The sequence below is a fragment of the Vipera ursinii genome (genome assembly GCF_947247035.1).
Source record: "Vipera ursinii genome assembly, chromosome: 2".
Taxonomy (NCBI): Eukaryota; Metazoa; Chordata; class Lepidosauria; order Squamata; family Viperidae; genus Vipera; species Vipera ursinii.
Window position 1 is genome coordinate 249,942,539 of NC_139513.1, and position 18,210 is coordinate 249,960,748.

The following is an 18,210-nucleotide window of genomic DNA, read 5'->3' on the forward strand; positions in this document are numbered from 1 at the left end:
CAACAGGAGGTAACACCTCTCCCCCCATAACCAAAGATGGAATATCCTGGACTACACGAGATGCCGATACGTAAAGCCACTCGGTCTTGGCCGGGTTGAGTTGGAGCCTGTTCTTCCCCATCCAGATTCGTACCACTTCCAGGCAATGGGACATCACGTTGAGGGCATCACTGGGTTGGTTTGGGGTAGAGATGAAAAGCTGGGTATCATCAGCATATTGATACCTTACCTCAAAACCACGGATGATCTCACCCAGTGGCTTCATATAGATGTTGAACAGGAGGGGAGAGAGGACTGACCCCTGGGGCACCCCACAATCAAGGGGCCTCGGGGTTGACCTCTGCCCCCCTGCCAACACCATCTGTGAATAGCCCGAGAGGTAGGAGAACCACCGTAGAATGGTGCCTCCCACTCCCAACCCCCTGAGACGTCACAGCAGGATACCATGGTCGATGGTATCAAAAGCCGCTGAGAGATCTAATAGGACCAGGACAGAGGAATAACCCCTATCCCGGGCCCGCCAGAGATCATCCACCAGCACGACCAATGCCATTTCCATGCTGTACCCAGGCCTGAAACCCGATTGGTATGGATCCAGATACTCAGTTTCCTCCAGGACCAGCGGGAGCTGTCGTGCCACCACGCTCTCAACAACCTTCACAAGAAAGCGAAGGTTGGAGACAGGACAAAAATTATTCAAAATAGCTGGGTCCAAGTCAGGTTTCTTGAGGAGGGGCCTCACCACTGCCTCCTTCAAAGCAGCAGGGAAGCACCCCTCACTCAAAGAAGCATTAATCACTGCCTGGAGCCAGCCTCGTGTGACCTCCCGAGCTGCATAAACCAGCCAGGAGGGACACAGGTCCAACAAACACATGGCGGCACTTAATCTACCCATGATCCTGTCCACTTCATCCAGAGTCACAGGGTCAAACTCCTCCCAAATAATGTTGGCCAGACCTGTCGCTTCCCTGTCAGATACTGCCCAGTTGGAGTCCAGACCGGTCCGGATCTGAGTGATTTTGTCCAGCAGATGCTGACTAAACTCCTCAGCCCGTCCTCGCAAGGGGTCCTCCCCAGTCCCCTGATTTAAAAGGGAACGGGTCACCCTAAACAGGGCGGCCAGGCGATTATCTGCAGATGCAATGAGGGTGGCGAAGTATATGAGAACTATCATCATTAAGTGAGCATTAACATAACATATTAATGGTTTCTTTTAAAGAAATGGATTTGCTTTTATGTATTTTTATTTTTATTCGTTGCCAAGTATGTCTGAATTGGAGCAGGAGACATTTTGCTAAATAAAATAGAAAAAATAAATTTAAAATTTAAAAACTTTTTAAATTTTTTGAATTTTAAAAATAATTTAAAAGTTAGCAATGTTTCAAAAACCTCTGGAATTTGCTCCTCCCTCTCAGATGTGATATTCTAATATTGGACTACAAGAGTGCTCACATGTTGAGAAGAAAGGGGATATTTTTGCCTTTGCCATAAACTTGACTATATTTGATCAAGGTCACCACTCTACTCTCCTTTAAGTTGGCAAAATATAAAGGAGACCAACCAAGTTACACAAAAGCTCCTCTGTGTAATGGAAAGTATCTTCAAATCTTCACATCATCTTGGGCTGGGAGGCATCTCCTCATCATTCCACCAGTTGCTTGAATGAGATATCTTTTATTAAGGTAAAAAAATTGACATTTTTTCATAAAGAAATCTTGTATAGAAAGAGAAAAACCCATATTCCTAGTGAAACTCAATAGTTAATATTTTGGGTTTTGTCATAAGTCTTGATTAAAAAAATATGAATTACTTGCCACCTCAAATGTTCTGGGGGAATCAGGAAGGGAAGGAGCCCACATGAATGGAGTAACAAAGTATGGAAACATGCTCTCAATGTATCAAGGATATGGCTTGTGATTGGTCTGTAAAAATCCATGTATAAAAATACTGAACTCAATAAATGATTACTTGGTAAGAAGACTTCAGGTCATAATTTTCCATTCAAGTTTTACTTTCTTGGTAAATCATCATTCAATATGCATTTCAAGTTATCTAATAAAATGAATGTATTAATTTAGCGTTAAATGCACCCAACTCTCAAAAAACTCTTTAAAACAATGATAAAAGAGCAAACTCCAGGCAATGAATTCAATCACTGAAATAAATTTTCATACAAGACAAGAAATTGATATGCTATAGTTTCAATAACTTTTAGAACAATTTTAAAAAAGTGGGGGGAAATGTCAAATTTGTATTTTCCCACTTTTATCCCATAAGCTGTCAGCAATGGGCTGATTATCTTGCCAGGGAACTGACTTAAGAGATGCAGAGAACTTTAGAAATTAAAAACAAAATTTAAGAAATAACTTTTTTCCCCAAGAAAATATTTCAAAAGCCACATAAATTGAGGCCAACCATTTACAAGCAAATTTTATAACAACAAATCTGAGGATTCTCTTATATGTATTATCTATCTCCCAAAATGCAGTTATTCATTGCACATCATAACAAGAACAGATTCATGCATATACCATGGCTATATCTTTCCAATGGGCAATTCTTTCTCAGATAAATAGAAAATCACTGAGAAGTCTCATAAAGTGAGCTGTAGGCAAATGCAGCTGTTTCTGCTATTACAATGGCAAGGAAAAAGTGATTAGATTTTAGCAGTTCTCTTAATATTAAACGTGTGGTAGTTTCCATGTCACAGTTTCTGAAATATGGAAACCAAATTCCTTTTGTGTGTCAGGGTCTACAATATATATGAAAATATATAAATTGATGCATACATTTATAATATACATACATTTTTAGGAAAGAATGTAAAATGATATATAATCAGGCAGATTTTCTTTCCAGGTTTTAAAAGAGCAACACATACCAAGGGCCACACTAAAGTATGGATATTACCCTTTTATTTTCTATCAATGTTGCTTTCATAGATAAAATCAATTATTATTATTTATGCTTAATCAATAAATGTAAAAATCCTTTCTTTGGCATTGGACAGTACACTTCTGTTTACATTAGAAGGCCATGCAGAGTAGTTCCTTAGGAAATCATTTTTCACTCTAATATAGCAGTGCAACTTGTAAAAATTACAAGCATCTTCTCAAGTTAAAAAAAACCTGATCCATAGTTTATACACTGCCAGTTGGGCATAATTTTTGCACAAGATGTCAAAGAAGAGGCAACCCTTATGCATTCAAAGCATATGCTGTCTGTATTCATTCTTAAGAGACAAGTCTTTTCCAAGTAAATCAAATCTGCAAGGAATGGTTTTAAAAAGGCTTAGTTTCATAAACAATTTAAGCATTCCTTACTTTATCCACAAGAGTTAAGCTTTCATTTCTAAATAATTTACAGATCAAGAACATAACATGATTGCACACTCTTTCTGTAATAAGCAGCATATCTTAAAAGAGAGTAACACTAAATATTAAAATTAAAATATGATTTGTTTGGAGATGATTTACACCAGTACATTTGAAGAAATCAATAATTTAGTTGTAACCCGAAAGGCTTTTTTTTACAGAAAAACAAAACAAGATGAAGTTGTAATGATCAGTGCTGTAAATAAATTGGAATGTTCAAATGCAGTGCTAAAATGTCGTTAACAACCGCTCATCATACCTATGTAGTACTGTTACTGTAAAATCTAAATGTTAAATATCACAGATGCAAATGCAGTTTTCAGCATTTGTGCATGTGTATGTGTGTGTATATACACACATATACATACATACATACACAAATATCTATATTCATACTTACATCACACACTATAAAAGTTTCTGTGTTAAGATAATTATTTAAAAAAACATACAAAATTAAAGTCAGTGGTTTTCTTTCAATATTTTTTTCTTTAAAACACATTTTAGGATTTTGTTTAAAAAAATTACACTGAAATTAGTTTGAAATGCAAGTAGTTCAATTATTATACATTTAAAAACAGTCATCTCTAGTAATGTAAGTACTGAGGCTTAATTTCATTAGTGATTGTTTTCTTTTCTTTTGTTCCCAGTGCAAATCCAGCTACACTGAGTGCAAACTGGACTATTTTAAAGAGCACACGGTTTTAGTGAAACATTTTGTCCTATAATGCAAAACTCATTGCATATGCACATATGATTAATATTAAATAATATATTTCAGTGCTTATCCATGAGTAATTTCTTACAGCAAGCTCAGTCAGAAACAAAATTCACATTACATCAATTTTTGAGTGTTAAATTGCCATAAATTTCAGGTACCCATGTGCAAAACATTTGTTTTGTTACAATATTCCAAATAAACTTCTTGTCAGAATTTTTCAGTATTCCTTTCTCTTTCCATGTAGTTTCCACACACGCATCTGCGCGCGCGCGCACACACACACACACACACACACACACGTACACCTTATCTTCCTATGCTTTCTTTGTCTAATAACACTTTTCTGATCCAATCAGGTACCAAGTGCATGACTGCCTACTTGTATAGACAATCTTAATGCAGTGAAGAATGAAGGATGATTTATGTTCATGTGTTGTTCCTAGCAAACATACGGTCCCCTCTGAGCGTGAGGTGCTGGAGCTGATATTGAAGCACTTCTGTATCAGCTGGTTCCTTGATGTTCATTCTGTCTAAATTGAGGTAGTCTAGGGATTTTGAGTGAGCTCTTTTACCTTTGAAAAGGCAGAGAGGCAAAGGACCATGAAATGCCTTGTATGGTTCATAAGGTAGTGGCTTGCTGCATTTATCCCCTGAGCTGGGCATTCGTCGCCTTCTACGGCCATTGATCGCTGGAATCTCGTAAGGCTGGTAATACCTGCTTCTGGCTTTGCACACTCGGGAAGAACGAGAAAGTCCTGAATCAAGCTGTTTGGAGCGCAAAGTAGGCCCTATCATTTCAACGTTATTCTGTTCTTCTACAGTGCACTTTTGGGCTAATTTCAGGAGCTCCTCTCCGGTAGTGAAGCCAACCAAGTAGTTAGAATCCATGTGGAGGATTTGGTAACCTGAAACAGTCTGGCGCATTGGTGAACATGGGGTGCTGGAGCAGCGAGGTTTCTCGTTGTCTGTTTTGCTTGTAGCACTCACTTCAGCAATAGGCAACGGGAGAGGGGCTAGCATAGATCTGGCCTCTCCATCAATGTCAACTTCCATTTTAAGTAAGAATCCAATAACCTAAAAATACAAAACAGCTTTATTAGCATGACACAAACACAGGTGGAAATGGTGTCGGTTGAGAAATGGCAGTCATTTCTGTCTTTAGACCTTACTTTGCAGAGACTGCATTGTAAACAAGCACACGGTAACAAACAGATGACTGGAACTGGACTTGCATTCCATTTTTGGCAAAACACTGGTCTGTGTCTTTATCTATCATTCTTTTCTTCTTTCCTATGAGGTTCAGCTCCCAACCTTTATCCATAAACTGAAAATACTAATATCCTCTCGCTCTAGTACTACCTGTGAACAGTAAACATGACAGTTCTGAATATAACCGTATTTCAGTTACCAGATCTTACCCTAGTAGTAGAGCCACAAGACAACAAATTAGACATTAGATATTACAGATTAAAAAAGTAAAAGCAAGGATTATCTTCAAGATAAAATTCAAAATGTCTTTTTATTTTCACATACTACCACCAGTTAGGGGCTAAGTCAGTGTTCAATTTTCTTTATTACATGCAGACTAAATCCCTAAACAGGAACAGCCATGTTTTCAGATGATGGCTTGAACCATTCTCTACAGAATGGTGCACAGAAATCCACTGAGTGAACTTGGGTCACTCATTCCCTCTCACCTCTAATCAATCTCAGCCTTTGCAAGAAGCCAAATGAAAAACAAGGTTTATTGCATCATGCATTGACAGGTTTGAGTGTGGACTAGGCAAGTGCAGTGCAAAACAAGTGAGTGCTGCAGCCAAGTGGGAGAAACACTAAAAACACCACCATTACAATTTAATGTGGAACTGGAATGGAAAATAATTTTCCCTGAAGCCACTCTACCCTTGCTTATCTTTTTCCATGCTATACTGAAATGAATCTAATATTCCAAATGCACAGCTAATCAACAGATAAAAAGCCTAGCATGTTTCTAATTACTTTCAGTGCAAGCTCGTTTGTGGGGAACCCCCCTCCCCCAACTCAATTTCTACTTCCTACTCAACCAGAGCACATGACCCTGGGCTCTTATGGTACAGAATTTAGCTCAGATAGAAAACAAAGTGATTATGTCTTAATAAACCCTTTAATAAAAACTGCAGTGATCCAAAGATTAGGTTGATGCCCTTTTGTCAGTAGGTTAAGCTGTTCTTATTTACAAAGGGATATTCTTAGTTGCCACCTTTTATCATATACTTTTTATAATATAACTTATCTGCCACTTTTTATAATATAATTCTCCTTTGCAATTATTTTCTTTTGTGATACGGTGTTGTCATGTACTGACAATAGAAGATGTTGTAGAATTTAGCTGCTCTAAATGACGTTTGACAGTTTTGGAAGGCAGAACTGTATTTTCAAAACGAACATGTTCACTCATGCAACCCTTTGCCCATAAGAATATCAGTCATTAGTATACATCTATTTTCTGATATGCCAAAAGGTCAAATGGATGGATAATTCAGAGGATGAATAAGCCACTATTATATAACCTCACTTACAATTAACAGATTAACAGAGTTGGAACGGACCTTGGAGGTCTTCTAGTCCAACCCCTGCTTAAGAGGAGACCCTGTATCATTTCAGACAAATGATTGTCCAATCTCTTCTTAAAAACCTCCATTGTTGTGGACCACAACTTCTGAGTCATTCCATTGATGAATTGTTCTTAGTGATAGGAAATTTCTCCTTAGTTCTCTCCTTGATTAGTTTCCATCTATTGGTTCTTGTTCTGCCTTTAGGTGCTTTGGAGAATAAGATGACCCCCTCTTCTTTGCAGCATACCCTTAGATATTGAAACAACACTATCATATCACCCCCTGCCTTTCTTTTCATTAAACTAGACATACCCAAGTCCTGCAATGTATTTTTAGCCTCCAGTCCCCTAATCATCTTTGTTGTTCCTCTCTGCACTCTTTCTGGAACCTCAACATCTTTTTTATATCATGGTGACCAAAACTGGATGCAATAGTCCAAGTGTGGTCAAAACTTTTGATTTCAAATTCCATTTGTGATCATTAGAAATGGTAGCAATTTTGCTTTCAATGTGACGAATCTTGAAATGATTTTGACCATGTAGGGAGAAAAGAACTGTGTGCACCTTCTCACTATCTAGCCTATGTCTTATCATGATGCATGTATGATGTTTGAAAGTTATTTACACCAAATACACTATCAGAGCCACAAATTAAAAAAAAATAGACGAGTGCACCTACTGGAATCTGTCAACCTCAAACTAAAAGGCCAGTAAATTACAGTAGCAGCTTATTACACCTCTCTCTCTCTCGCATACCCACCCACACCCACAACACACTCCCTCTTTCTGTCACACACACAAATATCTGCAGGACAAAGACAAAAAAACCCTGCAATTGTTTGTTTCAATCTGGCCTACTATTATTGGGACAAATATTGGGTAGGTTCTTATTCTAAACTATTGATTGCTTCACTAGGTTTACTGAATAAATCCTAACTGGATGTGTTTCCACATCTTCTAGATTACAAACTATGGTTTGCAAGTATCTGTGTCAATAAAACCAGCAACAAAAAGCCATGGTTCTTTTTTGTACATTTGTGCCAGTAGCAAATGCTGTTTTGAACCTATCAAACATTACACAATGAATTTTGAGTCCTACAGTACTGAATAGGCCTAAACCTCTTTCCAGTGCGCTCCCACAAGGAGGGTCTTCTCAGGGTACCGCCGGTAAGAGATTGCCGGCGGATAACACCCAGGGGTAGGGCCTTCTCAGTGGGTGCGCCTGCCCTCTGGAACCAGCTGCCCGTGGAGCTTAGGACTGCCCCCGACCTTCGTTCATTCCGCCGGGACCTGAAGACCTGGCTCTTCAAGCTCTCTGGCCCAGGCTGAGAATTTTAATTTCAATTTTAATTTTAACTGGGGTTTTTATTTGTTCAGGGATTGATATAATTTTTTAATTGTTTTTAACTTTTGCATTTTTCCTTTTAATCATCCTGTAAACCGCCCTGAGTCCTTCGGGAAAGGGCGGTATATAAATATAATAAAATAAAATAAAATAAAATAAATAAATAAATCTTGGACTGCAACCCCTGATCTCAAGAGAGCACCATAGCAATAGTAATAGCACTTATATATTACTTCAAAGTGCTTTACACCCTCTCTAAGTGGCTTAGTCAGCATATTGTCCCCAACAATCTGGGTCATTTTACCAACCTCAGAAGGATGAAAGGCTGAGTCAACCTTGAGCCACACAGAATTGAACTCTGGCAGTGAACAGAGAGTTAGCCTGCAATACTGCATTCTAATCACTGAAGCACCACAGCTCCTCAATAACCACACCACCATCCCTTGGTTATAACCCACTTACTTACAAAAGGGCTGTATGTGATCCTCTACTTGATAAATCTATTTACACTGATTTTGAATGAACAAGATCAGGTATAGGAAGGTTTTCTTTTTCATCACAATCATAGGGAAATTTTGCACTGATTTTCACAGACATTACTTTCAATCTGCAACCTGTTTTACAAAATACACACCTAATAAACACTGAAGGAAACAATATACAATCCATGTGTATAGATGTGCCAAACAAACAAAAAAGACTATGTTCCATTTCTTATTTAAAAATGCTATTAAAAAAAATCTGTGAAATAATATTCACCATAGAATTTTTTTTAAAAAACAAATCCTTTTCCTGCGATCTCAGAGAAAAAGTACATTAGATAAAGATTTATATTTCTAAAATGCAACAGCAGAAAGAGCCAAACTATAATTCCATTTGTGCATAAACCTGCTGTGGTTGCTCTTCATCAAATACATGTGCTTCTTATGCACACCATATAAATAAAATAGTGGTAATCTTCACAGAAAAAAATAATTTTGTTAATTCAGCCTTCACAAAACTACAGTCACGAGTCTGAGGATCACATGCTGTCTGGGAATTATGAGGCTGTAGTAGCAATATATCTTGAAGGCACCAGATATAAAAAGTTGTGAGAGTCTATTATCCAGATTTCATTTTATGAAAATAATAGCTCACCACTATCTTAAAGATGGGATTCTTGAAGTGTTTGTGTAAAGCAATCTAAAATGAAGCTAATTGAACATGTAATCTCCAACTGTAGATAATAATGAATTGTACAAATGGGTACTTTCATAGTTCATCACAGATATGCCCATTTATACATACTTGGCATTCTCAAAGCATATCCTGTTACATGTGTAAGGTTTATTAGGAGTACAATTTGCAGAGTATGTGTACCGTCTTTCTATCCAGAAGTTTATGATTTATATAGCAAGTATAATTGAAGATCAATGAATTTTAAATCACAACTGAACATTTTACTCAGTAGATAGCCAAAGTCCCAGATCTGTTTGTAGCTGATTCTGGTTTTTTATTTTTGATAAAAATCATGTAGTAGACCTTTTCTCCATCCCAACTGTTCTGGTTGGTTTGAGAGAATACTCTGAAATAAATTTTTAGGATATTCCTGAGGGATTAATCATCCTCATCTAGTTTTACTAACAGAAATTGGAATTTGCCATTTTTTTAATGCTGTTATTGTTAGCCTGTCAACCCTTAGTACAAATAGTACAAATAACATTCTTCACAAAATCTTCTGCCTCCTCTCTGGTCTCATTGCCCTTCAGAATAGTTGTTCTTTAGAGTTTTTTAATTCTAGTTCTGATTTATATGGAGCATAAGACCAGAAAATATGTACTGATATAAGCATGGCACATTGAACTGCAATTATGGATGCACGTTAGCAGATCTGCCCAATCTGCAGCCTACCAAGCAGTCTTGTGTGGATGGCTGGCATTTTTTAAAAAAATAGTCAATCCACTGATGCCAGGAAGGATCCACCACTTCCTAGGTTTTTGGAGTCATCTTCATCCCAAAAGGCATGTTGCTGAGTACCTCCAGGCCTCACAGCCAGCTCCATTGCTGCTGCAACGCTGAACAGTTGATCTACCTGCCAGCTATTCCTTTGTGACCTGTAATTTTTAAAGTAGTAAACTTTCCTTTCTACAAGTTTTGTGGGCCTGACATTAGCATGGTAATTATGTATCTGTTTGTGCAATAAATCATGGTAATGCTAATATTGCTGTTAATATGGGCCAATGAACTTGGAAAGTACATTTGTCACATGAAGCCTTGTAGACTGTGGAATATTGCGAACAACTGGCTAATTCTTTCTTTGCTGTTTTGTACAAATTATTTTGAAGGTCAACAAACTTTTGTTTTTAATGTAAGGAATAACATTTTAATATAAAGATCTCTAACATTTAGCACGATGTCTGACAAATGTAGAAGAATAACTCAGCATTAGATTTCTCTAAAATGTAATATTTATATCACTTGCTGTTCTATAAGTAACAAATCTCACACAAATTTCATAGACTAAAAGGTTTAAGAATTAAAAATGACAATGTCTGCATCTCCTTACAACTTCCTTATCCAATTTAATCGTTTCCAGTTATGCTGGGGCTACAGTTTCCAGAATTACCAGTTAATCCACTTAAATTAGCTAGAAATTGTGGCTACTGTAGTCACAAAATATCTGGAAGGAATCATTTAAGTGAAGGATATCTTCCAGTATTAATCAAATAACATTATGAGATGATTATAGATTATAGATTATGAGCATATGCATTATTTATTGACTAAAATCTATATGCCATTCAACAAAACTCTTCATGGCTGTAAAGTTTATATTTACCCATTGTTCAAAAAACCCAGTAAGTCAGTGAGATTTAATTCAGTTTTATTAATTTTATTGTTCAATATGTGCATGTATGAGAAGAAGAGTAATAAAAAAATATTCCAGGGAGCATCAGCAATTTCTTTTTGAGCTCCTCTAGACTGTAAAACTGAAAATTACTTACCCAATTAGAGCGGAAATGCTAATCGGAAACAAAAACTTTTAGAATTTCACAAAGTATGAACCGTTTCAGAAGACGCCAACAAAAGAGGAGCAGGATGCATGGTTTTTCTAAGTCTTGAGTTGCCAGTCAGCTGCATGTAGGGTCATATTTGATAGGAATATAGTACTACCCTTTAAGGATTCAAGAAATGTTCGTAGAACATAATATACACAATATACAGTAGTTTTACCAACTTGTCTCTCTCCAGTTGTTAACTGTCAACATTTCCGGAGAGCAAGGATCTGCTCAGAGACCATTTTATCCAAGACTTCTGTGTGTTTCATTCCATATGCATCCAGGCAGTGCCTGGTTAGGAAAAGCAGGTAGTAAAAAGAGTAGGGTTGTCATCCTCACTGGGATATTGTTCTATAAAGAAACCATAAGAGCATGACTCAAGCAATCATAAAATCACAGCAGGAGTCGTTTAGCCAATCATGTCTGTACTTGGTATAACAATCCAAAGTTAAAAAATTCATGTAATGTTGCAGTCTCTACCTCTTCTTTACATAAGTACTTTAAAACTCTCTTAATGTTAAGACATAATTTCTAGTATTCAGTCAGTTCTTCCTGCAACTGAAATTATTTCTACCCTGCACTCTTAAACGACAAAGAACAGCTTTGACTCTCTGTGTGACATCCTTTCTCCATCACATTCCCTTTCCCCACAAGTCTAAAGTCTTAAATATTTCCAGTTCTTTCCATATCTTCTTGCAGGTTATTTTTTTACCCTCTCATCATCCTTGTGATTTCCCTTGACCTGTCCAGGTGATTTGAATCCTTCTTAAAATGTGTTTTCTTAAATTGACACATTGCTGAAAATGGGGTTTGACTAATATAGAATAAAATGGCATTTGTCTTGTTCTGCAGCTATGTCACATTGCTGACTCATATTGTTTACAGCTAACTGCTATTCTTAGATCATCTTCACATGTAATGCCATTCAGGCAGGTAACTTGCATTCAGTATATATGTATTTTGATTTCTATTTCCTAAGTGAAAAAGTGTACTTGTCTATATTTAATTTCATTCAGTAACTTTCAGCTTATTTCTTTTAGGATTGGATTGTTTTAAATTTCTGTTGTTGATTTCTAGAGTAATAGCTAGCCCACTAATTTTTGCATGAAATCTGATAAGCATTCTGTCTTCATCCAAGTGATTAACATGTTGAAGAATATCAATAATAAAAATGTTCGATATTTCAATTTAATGAGAACCCACTAAACAACACAGATTCCCTGCAATTTCAAGCCAGCTATAACCATCAAGCAAAAAAGGATATAGTTGAATCATTCACAGTGATGACTCACACCCTGGACGGTATCTCTTTACTCTCCTACCATCAGGTAGGAGATATAGGAGTATAGCCAGCCGCACCAACAGGCTGAAAAACAGCTTTTATCCATGGGCTGTTAGGCTTTTGAACAGGAAATAATTTTTATAAACTTTATGCATAATTGACTTGCAAGGCTGGTGTGTTGTGCAATTAGTTCACATGGTGTAATAAGATGGAGGGTTTGTGTCACTGTAAGCTGGGGGGGGCACAAAGGGAGGCTCAGCCAATCTCAATGTATACATGGATGTACTTTGACAATAAAGGTTTATTCTTTCTAGAATTTTTGTCCACTCAGCTATAATAGAAAAATATCCACTGATACAAGTCTGTATTTTTCCTGAGAGGACAATAGTACGAGATAAGGATAAGAGGGGTTTTTTGCCGTATCACCCATGTAAAATATCACTCAATTATTTTTTATGAGTGATAATTAGGCCTGGTTCATTGTGAAAATGAGATCACATCAACCAGTCTTAGTCCCTAGTGAATATTCTCTCCCTAGCAACAGATGTTTCCTAGAAATGTTTTCAGTGTTCAGATGTCTGAATATTTATGTAGTTCATACATATTATTTTTGTCATATTCTCCAGTTTCTTGCACATTCATATTTGAAGATTTCTAAAATTTAAAGCCAGTGGACAATTTCAGAATTCATATAAAGCTTACAACAGAACACTTACATAATGGATTTACTCATTTGTAAAATGGCTAAAACTGTCATTTTAACCAGTTAAAAATAATTCCAAATTATGCTAACAGGGATATAACTTACCCAAGAAACAGCTAAAGTGAGGGCTTCTTTTGAATCTAGATTTTTTTTTACTTTTACTTGTTTGTAAGAAAAAATAAATTCAAAATCAAACTGATGAAGTTCAAAGACAAGCAAAACTCTACCCAATGAGAAAATGACACACAGGCAACATATATTTCATTATGAATACGAACTGGCACACAGAAAAATAGACTATACCAAAAGAAAACCAACAAAATCAGTCAAAAACTAAAACAGAAGAGTGGCAAAATGACAGCCAGTTTGTTCTACTGCAGGGGTCTTCAAACTTGGCCCTTTTGTGACTTGTGGACTTTAACTCCCAGAATTCCTCAGCCAGGCATGCTGGCTGAGGAATTCTGGGAGCTGAAGTCCACAAGTCATAAAAGGCCTAAGTTTGAAGACCCCTGTTCTAGTGGTTAAGGCACCGGGCTAGAAAGCAGGAGAGCCTGAGATCAAGTCCCAGCTGGGTGATTTTGGACCAGTCACTTGCTCTCAGACCAACCCATTTCACAGGGTTGTTCTTGTGCAGAAAATAGGAAGAGGAAGGAGTCTTATGTATGTCTGCTGCCTTGAGTTACTTATAATAAAAGTAGTGAATGAATGAATGTATGGATGGATGAATCAGACATGAACAAAACAATGTCTCCTTCCTACACCCTCATCCTTTATTTTCTAAAATTTATCTAGGGTCCCTGGAAGTCCCAGAGGTGTTCCTGGATATAAATATGGCACTGGACACTGGATTACAAATAAATATATTACATATATTCATAAGCGACTGGGAACCAGATGGGTACCAATGAAGATATCTTTCCATATAAATGTTTCTAGCATATAATTCTGTACCATAAAATCATACATAAGTGTTTAATAAGGATTTTTTTCTCCAAACTAGAGTCTGGCATGTGTCTCTGATAAATTACATTTGCATGAGATTGTATTAAATCTTACTCTACTGGGCCAGGAATCAGATTTATCTTTACTGATCTACTGCTGCCTTTTTATATCTTTCTCTGTATGTTTGTGTATATGTGTGTGTGTGTGTATGTAGTTAGAGAAATAATGGAAATAAATATACATACCTACAGCACACACAAACACGTACACAGAGCTATCTTCAGTCTTAGTCCAATAACAGACCACTTGACACCTTCTCAGTTGTTCTTCATGAATTCATGATTAAATATTGAGACAAGCTACAAAACTATGATGCTGTGGATATTAACTTTCCTTCACCCTCTGCCATTCAAAGGATTATATAATGTATAGTAGATCTTCTGAACCTGTGAAGTAGAATGCTAGAAGCAGATCTCAGGTTTTGCATGTTCAAAAATTACTTATAGAAATGGCAATAGATCAAAACACAGCTTAGCAATTTTATACCAACATAGAAAATATGTAGTTTTATTAGATTGTTGGGTATGATTTTTGGGGTACAATGTTTTTACATTTAGTATTATTGTTGAGCTTAATATTTTAATGTTACTGTTGCCATTAGTTTTTATCTTACTATTAACAATGGTTTTAAAATATATTATTGTAACTATTTATATACTAAGAGTTTTTTCTTTTTCTTTTTCTACTCTAAATGGCATCCTAAAAAAACAAATTTTAGAAGCGAAGCTGCAAAACTAAAAGTCCTGGGATTATTAAAAAAAAATCAGCTGAGAAATAAAATTACTTATAGTATGAAGTCTTTGCTGAAAATATTCAGCTGTCATCGTATCTGCAAAACAACAACAACAACAACCTCTAGCATTTGCATTTTTAAAAACAGCTTTGCTGTTGGTTGAAAACATTACATTCTCAAGTCTAAATGCTAAATTCATTTTATTTGCAGTCATTCATTCTACCGAGATTCCCCTCATCATTTAGATCTGATTTAGGGGAGCAGATCTAAGAAGATACATTTGAATGCAAGCCAGAGGAAAGAGATCTCTGTGTCATGCAGGGAATCTGTAGCTGCCAAGAGCTCTCCATAGTGCTACTTCCTTTTATGGACAATGAGGCAAGGCAGCAGTACCATGGAGAGTCCTTGAAGCACGTGGGCCATACGCACAGGCTTAACAACTATGCTTCAGAATCAGCTCTATTTCTCAATGGGAATAGACAGGTGTGATGAAGTATATGCTGCAAATAGACAGCAAAACTTCAGAGCTCTACTACCTACTATGAAATTGCAAACAAAAGAAAAACACAGGTGGATCAAACATCAAATGCTGTACATAGCTTGAAGCTTGCTCAGATTCGTGGCTTTGCTCCTTGGCTTCTTAAAAGTCTTGTAAAATCAAAGGCTTAGTACAATCAAATTACTTAAATCCAAGAGCTGGAGTCCATATAGTGGAAAAAATATTGACATATCCTACAAGATATATCCTACCTATGCAAACTAAGCAGGATACAGCAAGGATCAAAGCTCCATAAAAGCCACTGAAACTAGCAGCATGTTGAAATATAGATGGGGCTGCTTCTCCGAATAGGAATGTTTACTTAATTTAATAATTTGAATCTTGATCACGTCATAAAAAATATCTAATAAGCAAAGGCTTTTGGTCCAAGAACGAACCTCCTACATGCTAAACTAGAGGAAGCTTAAATAAGTGTACCTCAAAGTCAAAGTTACACGTATTCACACGCCCACAACCGGCATAAAGTAGGCCGAGACAATTTGCACTTGTTTTGTAAATCCCGCACGCGAGAATTCGACCTCCACACGTTCTCCGAACGAAGCAAAAAACCCCCACCCCCCGCCCCCAAACACGTCGCTTGGCCCGTCCGGATAACACGCAGACACAATGAACACACTGCGTCACGGATGCTCGAGCAGGTGCGCGCGCACCGGGATTTCTAAATTCGCACGCAAAACCCCCAGCTAGCGTCGGGAAGGGTTTACCTCACATCCGCGCGTAGGTGACCTCTATAGAGAACCGGCGACCTCTCCTCCGCCGTCGGGAATCGTTAAGAGGCAGCCTCCGGCTCCCGTACAAAAAAAAAAAAAAAAAAAAGCAAGGCGCGCCCGGTCTGTTTACAAGCACCGACGACTCTTCGAGGGTGGCGCCCACCCGCCTATTCCCTCCCGCCGCCAGCCAGCCAGCACACGCGGGCTGGGCCAACGCCGCACCGCAGTCAGCGGGTGCGAGCGCGCTTGCTCACCCTCCTCGCGCCGCCTGGCTGACGCTGCCGTCTCTCTCGCCCGCCCGCTCCGCAGCTTAGGGCTGCCGGGGCCCGTCCCGCCTGCAGGCTGCAAAAGGCGCGCCGCAAAGCCTCCGCCGGCCCCAAGCGCCGCCGTCGGTCTCGCGGGCGCCTCAGCCCTCCGGCACCATCTCGCTCTCCTACCTACGGTCCAGGATGCCGGGCCTGCGGGCCGCCCTCCCGCCGCCCGAGACGCTGAGCGCAGGCTATAGAGCGAGCGAGAGGCAACCGGCGGCCCCTCCCCGCTCTTATTTTGCCGGCTTGGGGCGGGGATTGGGGTTGGCGTGGCGAGGCGAGGCAAGAGAGCCGCTCCTCCTGCTGCGGTCCCGCCCACCGGTGCCTCCGTTAGGGCCTCGCTTATTGCCAGGCCTGGCTCTAACCGTGGGAAATGCGGAGCGCGTAAACTGACTGGTTTTTTTTTTTTTTTGCCTTCTCTTAAATGGCGCTGTTTTTTTTCCCCCCACCCGTCTTTGCTCCCTCGGTCGCCGCCGCCGCCTTTCGCGCGTTTTTGTTTAGTCAGAGCTGATGGAATTTGTGAGGTCATAAAGAAGGAAAAGGAAGGTTGCCGGCACTTGGAAGGACCGAACTCTTTTTCTCCCTATCTCAATCCCGGACATTCTTAGAAATAAAGCCCAGACGTTCTCAGGCACGTGTAGGCCTTCGTGTGGGTGTAAGGCTCCATTTGCCTCAGCAGGTGGCTGACCGGCGCTAGCCCTAAACCAGGGGTAGGCAACCTCGGCTCTTTTATGACTCATGGACTTCAACTCCCAGAATTCCTGAGTCAGCATAGCTGACTCAGGAATTCTGGGAGTTGAAGTCCATGAGTCATAAAAGAGCCGAGGTTGCCTACCCCTGCCCTAAACTGTTAGTACTTGGATGGGAATCTTTTAGGGTTGTTGGTGGCTGGGGAATTCTGGGAGCCGAAGTCCCCGCATCTTAAAAGTTTCCAAGTTTGAGAAATATGTAGGACATAACCAGGGCTGATGGACTTCGCTGGAAAATTGAAAACATCCTGGAAGAACACAAAGATTTTCTTTCCTGTTGTTAAGAAAGCTGTCTGGACAGGTCAATAAAATCACTAGGGTTCAAAGTCAACTTTTTCCCTTTATAATAGCGCTTCCCAAACTGGATAAATTACCCATTATTGTGTAAAGGTGTTTTTTTTTTTCCTTTGGGTAACTATACATGAACCCATGTGGCACAAGATGAATATTGTAAATGACTTAAAGATTGCCAGTTTCCTAGTCAGACAAAAATTGTTCAATGGATATTTTTTTTGAAATGACATGAACATTAGTTAGTGGCGGTGTTTTTATAATGTAGGTAGTCCTTGAGTTAGGATTATTTGTTCAGCTTCGTCAATGCTGAATGAAGGAACTTAAGACGGTCCTCTAAGTTTGATAACTTTCTGATAAGCTGTTTTGGATAATGAGGGGAAAAGTTTGGGAAGCATTACTTTATAAGTTTCCTTCTTGTTTGAACTGAAAGTTAAAACAGTTTTGAAGGTGTGATATTGAAGGAATTATTTCCATTTTTTTAACTTCTGTATTTTATTGTTCTTCCAGTCATCATCAATGGTCCCATTTTCTGGCCAGGTTTTAACTAAATACTCCTATGCCTTCTTAATACAATTATTTCCTTCCTGGATAGACTTAGTCATCTGTTGTTGCTATGAATTTCCCTTCTATGGATTTTTAAAAAAACAAACCCTGAAATGTTGGCTAGGCTGCTGACAGGGTTCTGAAGGAACTAGCTCTTGGTGGGTGAATGAAATATTTCAGTTTCAAACTAATTGTGAGTTATCCAAATGTTTTTATTGGTACATTTAAATAGAAAGGAAACATATACTTAAAGAAC

At 38.5% G+C, this 18,210-nt stretch overlaps 1 protein-coding gene across 6 annotated transcripts; it reads right to left on the reverse strand.

The window, feature by feature from the left end:
* Positions 1 to 2,000: 2,000 nt before the first annotated feature.
* On the reverse strand, positions 2,001 to 16,801 carry MACIR (macrophage immunometabolism regulator). 6 transcript variants are annotated; one of them, XM_083354732.1, is made up of 3 exons: positions 16,498 to 16,801; positions 11,247 to 11,422; positions 2,001 to 5,169 (listed from the first exon to the last, which is right to left on the reverse strand). In XM_083354732.1, the coding sequence occupies exon 3, from the start codon at positions 5,146 to 5,148 to the stop codon at positions 4,522 to 4,524; it is 627 nt and encodes a 208-aa protein (XP_083210858.1). In that variant the 5' UTR covers positions 5,149 to 5,169; positions 11,247 to 11,422; positions 16,498 to 16,801; the 3' UTR covers positions 2,001 to 4,521. The 6 variants fall into 6 exon arrangements, with proteins under 6 accessions (XP_083210858.1, XP_083210856.1, XP_083210859.1 ...); XM_083354730.1 differs by lacking the exon at positions 16,498 to 16,801 and adding an exon at positions 14,244 to 14,995; XM_083354733.1 differs by lacking the exon at positions 16,498 to 16,801 and adding an exon at positions 13,162 to 13,178.
* Positions 16,802 to 18,210: the final 1,409 nt, after the last annotated feature.